This window comes from Microcaecilia unicolor, chromosome 6, assembly GCF_901765095.1.
Source record: "Microcaecilia unicolor chromosome 6, aMicUni1.1, whole genome shotgun sequence".
NCBI lineage: Eukaryota > Metazoa > Chordata > Amphibia > Gymnophiona > Siphonopidae > Microcaecilia > Microcaecilia unicolor.
Window position 1 is genome coordinate 81,579,704 of NC_044036.1, and position 8,836 is coordinate 81,588,539.

Below are 8,836 nucleotides of genomic sequence, written 5' to 3' on the forward strand. Positions count from 1 at the left end.
GGGGGTGGGTAGAAGGTATGCATGGGTACATCAAAGCATTTCATTTCATTGATAGTCTAACAGGATGGGTGTGGGTAGGTGAGAGGAGAGTGATAAACAGAGAAATACAACTTTATGGTTTATAATGGGCTAGAAAACCCAGATCCTTGTTAAGTCCTGTCGGGTGTCAAAATATTCAATCATTCTGCTAGGCTTATATTCAGAAAAACGCGATTTGAAAGCGCAAAACCCCTCCATGAAAAACTATGCTGGCTCCCAATGAAAGAACGCATTGCCTTCAAAATCTCTACCCTGGTCCACAAAATTATCTACGGTGAAGCCCCGGGATACATGACAGATTTGATCGACTTACCAACTAGAAACACATCAGAATCAACACGATCATATCTAAATCTGCACTACCCAAGCAGCAAAGGACTTAAATACAAATCAACTTACGCATTCAGCTTTTCCTACATAAGCACACAATTGTGGAACGCACTACCAAAAGCCTTGAAAACGATGTATGACCATCTAAACTTCCGGAAATCACTAAAAACTAACCTGTTCAAAAAGGCATACCCCTCCGATCCAACGTAAATGCCTGATCCCTGCAACACAACAAAACTAAAGTACGAAATGGACAAAACTCCACTCTTCCGATGTACGTTTCCCCAGTGTGGCCATGCCACATGAACTTAATCTTACCATAACATCACTTTGTATTTGTTCTCACCGGAGTCTGCAAATTCCTCTCCGTTACTATGTAAGCCACATTGAGCCTACAAATAGGTGGGAAAATGTGGGATAGAAATGTAATAAAATAAATAAACCATGCATATCCCACTCCAGTTGTTTGCTCTCCAACCCATTACCTCAAAGACTTTTTATGCTACCAGTACAACTTGTGTTCATAGCCACATAAGCCCACACTCGTCACTTAACTGAGCAACCTTGCTCATCCCTGTACCCAACCTTAACCAACCCATTCAGTATCTCCCATCAGTTCATTTGAGTCCTTTATATAGTCCTTGTTTTGGAGACAATAGGATCCATGCAACTGAAACTCCCTCACTACCATCGCCAGTTGCCCAGGTCGCCATCATTGACCCGTATGCATCAAGCATTCAGGTTATTCTCAAGGCCACATGCAGCTACCTCTTCACTGCCAAGAACACAGTCTTTAGCTCCACCACTACTACCTGATCTCCTGCTTTAGCCTGAGACCAGAGATGGCAGTTTACTAGCCCTATCCCTCTCCTAATGGCTCCTTGGGGACCTGAACCAGACTATAAGAGGGTTAGCCACTATTAATCTCTCCTCTATGTAATATCATTCCCAAACATTAGCCTTTTATGACAGCTATTGCTGCAACTGTAATGTTATCACCACTAGTTCATTTGTTTATATTCACTGTATCTCCCAGCATTCCAGCTGTGCCCACTCAGTGGGAAGGATCAGTCATTATATGAAGATCTGGACCTCATCCACCTCAGTGAAACAATGGGCCCAACTGTTGTGGCATACAATTTTTGCCAAGAAAAGCAAGGTGAACACCACTCCCCTGTGATGTAGTACCTAGCACACCGTGAAAAGCAAAAGCTTATTACTTACATTTGTATGATGGGTCCTTCACTCTCTGGTACACTATCATTAGCTGCTCCTTTTCTGCCCAATTTAAAATTTTCACAATAGCAGGCCACTGCATAGAATCTTCTCCCAACGGGGGACAGTATCTCTGCATGTGCTCACACTTGACAGCATTTCCCGAACCAGACAAGCCCAAGTGCTATGGCAACCATGTTTCAAAGGTGAGAGTGAAAGCATCAAGGCAAACTGTCCGCCAAATCCAATATGGATGCTGAAACAAGGTAGCAGACGTTGTAGAAAACACACAATCTTTAACTAAAGGTGCCAGGGCCACTGAGGTTGGGGGGGGGGGGGGGGGCAAAGTTCCCTGGGCATGGCCTCCAAGAGGGGCAAAATTCCCTGGGCATGGCCTCCAAGAGGGGCCCAGTACCGGGGTCTATCTCCCTGTCAGAACCAAGGTGATTACATTAACATGATAACCCGGTCCCAGCACACAGGAGCAAAAGAGAGACAGACCCCAACGCCGGGCTCCCCCTTGGAGGCCGGGGAGGAGCAGATGTTCTGACACAGGGAGGTAGGGGCGGGGAGCGGTGGTGGCTTGATAAGCGAGGGGTGGCGACTGCGGCAGTCCTGCCCTTGTTCTGTCTCTTGGTGGCCCTGAAAGGCTCCCTGGAGTTCAGACATCTGTGCCCAACATGGCCATGTTTCATCTGAAACCAGCTACATCAGGGGCAAGATTACCATCTGGTGTAAAACGACAGACTTTACCACTGCTGGTCCATCAGATAAGTGACATAAGCAATGCTCTTGTGCTTGGGTTGCAAAGTCTAAAGGGTCGCTATTCAGCTGGCGGTACTCAGCATTTTGCTGACTTCCGCTGGTGTTATGCCTTGAAATTCAATGCCACACACCATGTCTGTGCTCTGACATTGAATTTCCAGGTTTACAGAGTCTGCTAAACCATAGCTGGTTAAGTTTTATATTCAGCACTTAACTGGCTGTGGGGCCAGAGACAGGAATCTAACCCATCCCCATAAGTAAACTCCTCCATCCCCACCCGTACCCTGTACCAAAATAACCCAACTTGTGGTAAAATAATCCAGTGTATGCATGTTTCCCAAAGCTGGCATCCAATTGATAGAAAAAGTATTTTATTTTATTTATCTTTGTAGTCTGAGCATTTTATTTTTCCATTCAATTTTGTCCATGTCTTCTGCTTTTCTCCATTTTTTTTTTACCCTGCCTTTCAATGTCTCCTGTCTGTGGCATTTTTTCTTTCTCCATGTCTGCCATCCATCTTCCCCGCCACCGTGTCCCCTATCTATTCTATTCAGCACGTCTCTTCTGTGTCCATGTTCTCTGTCTACCCCCCATGTTCAGTATCTACCCTTTTAGTGTCCCTATTCTCCCCTTACATTCAGCATTGCCTCTCTGTGTCACTGTCCTTCCCCCTGTGATCAACAGCGCCCCTCTATGTTCCTGTCTCACCCCTTTTCCAGCATTGCCCTATGTCCCTGTCTCTATTTTTACTCCATGCCCTGTCCCTCCCCTGCTTGTACTCGTAGTCTTGCATAATTCCCTCCAGCCCCCCAGAGTCCAATACACATCTCCCTCCAGCCCCCAGAATCCAGATTATCACCCTCAAGTCCAGCATCTCTCCCCCGGGTCTTAAACTGTAACCTTTTGTTGAACAGGTAGCGGCAGGGTTTAGAACATGCTGCTCTGTGGCTATTAGGGCCTTTCCTCTGCCTGGCCCACCTTCGTACCGAAGCAGGAAGTTACCTCAGGAGGGCAGGACAAGGCAGAGGAAAGGCCCGTCAGCCAGAGCAACGTGTTTTAATCGCTGCTGACCAAGGAAACAGGTTTGTTAGACTCTGGCACCTGGGCAGAGAAAGGGGGGGGGGTGGTTGGGAGAGAGGCGGGATTTGGGAAGTGGAGGAGAGGGAGAGAGACACTGGGTCTGGGCAGAGGGAGGAGAGAAGGACCGGTGTGGAAATGGTTTTAACCTTTGCTAAACTACCGCAGGAACTCCGCAAGACCTGCGTCCATTCCCACGGGATTCCTACAGACCTCGAGAGAACCCCGCAGTAGCCACGGAATTCTTGCAAACCCCGTTCCTGTGCAGCGCTCTATGTGGGGCACCACATAAAGATAGAGCTGACTTTTATGTGGTCTTATTTAAGTGGTTACCTTAATAAGCTAATTGCTAAATATTGGTAGTTAACTGGCCAAGTACCGAGATTGCGCCAGAATTTCCCAAAATAGCCACTTTTGCGTTGGGCGCTAACCAGTTATGTGCCATTGAAAATGAAAGGTTAGCCCCAACAAGTGATTTAACCAGCCAGGAGCCATTTCTGACCAGTTAATCTCTTTGAATATCGACCCCTGAGTTTCTGCTTTACCTAGATTCCTTGTGTGGTTATTGAATTTTTCACAAATCTTGTCAAGCACAGACTGTAGGTTATTCAGTCAGTCTTCAGAGCCATTGACACGCTTTTGGATATTTCCTGCACTGGGTTGCTTAGTAAGCTGGTTGACAGCACTTCTTCACCATTTTCCCCTCAACCTTCCTTCCCTTGTCGCACATATGCCTCTAGGGCTTCTTCATCAAAATCATGCTCCAGCGCTGTAAAAAAAAAAGTGCTGCCCCCTCCCTAGATTTAGCAAGACAAGTGAGCATGCACTATTTCTTTACCTCATTTTCAGTCGGAAAGCACTGGAAAATCTTAGATTACCAGGGGAGTATACCAGAGCATTATCTTCTTTCTCTTAGCTTGCCTTCATACTGGAAGTCTCAATTATTATGTCCTGATAGATTGAGTCCTGGCTTCCCAGGAAGCCCACTGCTGCTACTGTAGCTTTTTTTTTTTTTAATCTGCTTTACTAGTAGTATATGCACAGGGAAAAAGTTTTCAGTTCATTTAATTCATAGATTAATTTACGTTAAATCTATTTTGTATGCACTGCATTTTTAAAGATATGCTAAAGACTGCATATTCCTGCTCATAAAAGAGTATCTGTAAAACAGCTCCTTGGTCTTTTGCTCTATACCTTCACTTCACGTTGCTGCCTGAACTAGTCTTCAGTCAGAGATCAAGCAACATTGAACAATTTGTATTTGATCTATGTAACTCTTATGTGAATAGATTGCTCCCAAATACAAACATTTACCTGAGAAACTGGAGCAACCCAGAGCTTGGGAGTCACCCATTGTGTGCCTACATTAATTCTGCTTGTCAATAGACAAAGTTGCACACCTGTAACATGTTCCCTTGTAGGCAGCACAATTTTAAGCTCTGTGCTAATTGAGGGTGTAGCATGATATGAGTTAATTTTCAGAGTTATTGACAGGTCTGATGACCCCCACCCTCCCCCTGAAGGCCACTGTTAGCTTGTAGCAATAAAACTAGCTAGGTGGATACAATCACCACATCTCCAAAGAACAAAGTCTGCATTTTGACAGCAATCACAGAGACTGGAGTTAACAAAATACATCCAAACTTCCAGACCATGACCCACTGAATCTCACAAAAGAGAGCCCATTTACTCCCAGACAATGACTCTTTTAATCCTGTCAAGTACCTTCTGGGTATATACCACAGCAGATGGCCAGCCATGAACCCTTATGATGTAATTTAAACATGTAACCAGCTAGCATGCTCCATCTCAAAAACTAGATAGAACTAGTTTTCAGCTATACCTGGGTTTTCATTGGATCAATACGCCCCACCTGATTTAAGCCTACTGTCCCAACAATAAATTATAAAACCTGGAACATAGTCCACCCCCTCTCTTCTTCTCCCTGGACCCTGCCTGCTGGATGATCTTCACTGAATCTCTGGGACAAAACAGAAGAACACAAAACCCTTGCGCAGGTCAAAACAGGCAAGCAAACACAGAGAAGGAGACAACGCAGATGATGAAAAAACATCCAACGGACTCAGAGTTCACACATCAGAAGTTTTATTCATAAAAAGTACTGGACACGAATTGTGTTTTGGCTGCAGAGGCCTGTTCAGGAGTCCCTGTGGTTTGCAAAGTGTTGAAATAGCTGAGAGTTGTGAAGCATCTGTGAATGGTGAATCAAGAGATGTAAGACGCGTACAAACGTACAGAAATAATCCTTAGTCGTGCACAGCAAAAATACATCAAAAAGACTTTCATCCCAATACAGATGTATAACATCATTCACTTGGGTGCCTGATTAGTCTTGCTGTTTAAAGAGAACTGTTACAGGTAAGCAGTTTTGCTTTATTCAGTCAAGTTGGTACTTCCTCATGACTGGAAGATAAGTAGGAAAGTTCCCTTTTAAACATTCACTGGTTAAATGGTCCTCTAGCTAGTGCAATGTTTGCCAGCCAGTGTGCCATGAGTCCTCTTATGTCTGCACTGCCTGCTCTATGGAGGCAGGTGTACCACACGTTCATCCAGATAAGTGTTCCTGGAACTTGAAAAGGTTGGGAAATACTGTTATAGGTCATTCTACAGGTTCCTTGATGTCTGCTCTGTGACTGCAAGATCATAGCAGGTTTCCTGGATAAAATACCTTGTGTAGGAACCATGCAGAGAAATGTATTTGGAAGGTCAAGTTGATTTGATTTTCAGAGCCATTGACAGGTAGAGAGCAAATCATACATACCCACTAGCTACAACCATCAGCTTCAGAAAAAATGAGCTATACTTTGCAGAATGCCTTAGGCCCCAATGCTCAAAAGTAAACGCGGGTGCTAGAGGCCATTAACATCATACTAGTGCCCACGTTTACCTGCGCAGAATGTTCAGAGGGGTCTAACGTGGGAAACAATGACCGCACCAGGCATTATCACAGATAGCATGCAAATGTAGTCTAGCTTATAAATGAGGTCATTTTGTATTCCTCCCCATTGCTCAGAAAAGTGTGTCTGAAACAAAACTGCCTTCCGCTGCAAAAAATAATGCCAGGTTGGAGCAAGCTACCCTAAGCATTAGGGTGTTGGAAGAGAGAATTTGTCATGCTTCTCATGATTCTTTCTGCAAAATCTGCTGGTTTTGATTGCTTTTGGAAGCAGAAGGAAGCCCCATGCAAGCCGTTAAACACTGGTTGTGAGAAACAGCAGACCCAAGCGAAAGCATCTGTTTCCTGTGTCTAAATTTAAAGTGTCCATGCTAAAAAAAAAAATGTTTTAATGCCCAGTGATGGCATACATTGGCATCTTTTTCCTATGTCTAAATATAAGCGTCCAAGTTAAAAAAAATATTTTAAATGCTTATATTTAAGGCATAGAAAACAGATGCCTATGTGTGCTTCATGTTTGGGCTTTACCAGGTGCATGCGTACAGGAGTCAAGCTTACCAAGGAACTCTTCTGCATATGTGCCAAGCACAATCCTCCCTAATGCTCGGTGCTATTAGTGCGCATTACGTATTAGGGTGTTGTTCTGTGCTGGTCTGGCAGTATTTTTATGGCGCTATTCGGAACAGTGCCGGAGTTTTGAGCATCAGTGACTTATTTGGACACCACAAATGGACAGTTCTTGTTCAGATTTTATCTTAGTACTGCAGATAGCACTGGGTTAACATTTTTAAACACTACTTCTAATCTGTTTGATAAGCCTTTTAAAATAAGGTCTTTTCTTTCATGTCTATTGGCCAGTCTTTAACATCCTTACCACTAAATGGCAAAAGCTCGTGTGTTCTTGTTCTCATTTGTCTGAAAAAGTCATTTGCAATCCTTGTTAAAACAGTTGCTGCTGTCATTTTAAAGATGTTACAAACATTTTCTTTTTCTTTTTCCATGCAGTGTCTTTTTCTTTGGTGCTATTCTGGTAATAGGAGCCACATTTCTATATGGTTATGTTCCAAAACCTACAGGAAATCCAATCAAGGCATAGTAAAATCTTTCATAATAGACTGGTCCCATCACTGCTAGTTCTCAAGAAGGAATATATGCTGGGCTCATCAAGAGGAATGAAAACCGAAAACCATATATTGCATTTGAATTTAAGCAAGAACATGGTGTGGTGATGGCCTTGAACAGCAGAGGTTGTAACATAGGAAATAATGTTGTCTTCTCTGTTTGATGAGAAGGAAGATTTAAATAATGGATGATTCACAGTAGAAACCTGAAAGAAGCAGTATTACCCAGGAATTAAAAAAAAAAAAAAAAAAAAAAAGAGAGAGAAAAAACTAGGCATCTTTTGTAACTTGAAGTTTGACTTATGTTGGCTGCTGCAGAAAGATGTCCTATGCACTCTTTGCAAGAGCACAAGACAATGCCTGTCACATTTTAGCTGGTTTTGGAAACTGGACATTAATATTTAATCTTAATGAAATAATTTTAACCTTTACATTTGGTCCATAGGTTTAATGTATTTGTATCAAACTGTACTGAACACAAGTTCAATAGTCATGGTTGCAATTAGCTATTACTTATTGAAACTATGAAAAGTATGGTTATTCTAGATTTTTTATTTTAAAAAAATTTGAAAAATATCTATGCTTTAATTTTGTATATTGGGTATTTGTGATGATATATATCTGTTTTGGAAAATACAAATATATATTATGGAATGATGGTGAAAAGATTAAAGAATTTTACCAAAGCATTCTAGTGACAAGATTTTTTTAAGGCTGTTGTGGAGGAGTATATGTAAATATTATGCAAAATATAAAATAAGAGGTCAAATAAGCAAGTTATCAGATCTTGGCATTCACCATTCCACTACCCAAGCATCCTACAAAAAGACTGCTTAGCCTTGATAAAATCTAACAGAATACAGCAGTCTTCAGAGTCTAGGGTCCAGCTACCACTACATGCCAAGTGATCTGGAAAGATGCAATCTCTCATTCTACATCCCATGCAGTACTAGAATCCATAGCCTTCAAGAAAGACAGGAAGAGCTGAACTGTCATCTGGCAAATCTAACACAATATTCATTGCAGATATCTTGAAAACTTGTCTGGCTGGGGTTCACCACTGGTGTATACTTTGGAAGAAAGTTGGGAGAGGGGAGATAAGACATTTAAATACTTCCATGGCATATAAATGCACAGGTGGTGAGTCTCTGGCACTGCAATGCCCCGACGCTGGCTGGTGGTTCTCACAGCGGGAAAAGTCCATAACTGCTTCTGCAGGAGTCGCCATTTACCCTGACTTGCAGAAGCACAGCACAATGCAGTTTCAAGTGGTGAGTTAGGATCCCTTCCCTGCAGCAAGTAGAACTTGCAGCCCTCCAAGCAGTTCTAAGACTTACCACTATCGGCTGGTCCCCCCAAGCTCGCAGTCTCC

General features: G+C 42.9%; 1 protein-coding gene across 7 annotated transcripts in view; it reads left to right on the forward strand.

The window, feature by feature from the left end:
- SLC35A3 (solute carrier family 35 member A3) overlaps nt 1-7,698 on the forward strand; it is a 108,079-nt gene extending 100,381 nt beyond the window's left edge. For all 7 annotated transcript variants that reach the window (XM_030206274.1, XM_030206275.1, XM_030206272.1 and 4 more), the window contains one exon: nt 7,349-7,698. In XM_030206274.1, the coding sequence (XP_030062134.1) occupies nt 7,349-7,439 (91 nt within the window). In that variant the 3' untranslated portion in view covers nt 7,440-7,698. The remainder of the gene's footprint in view (nt 1-7,348) is intronic.
- Nucleotides 7,699-8,836: the final 1,138 nt, after the last annotated feature.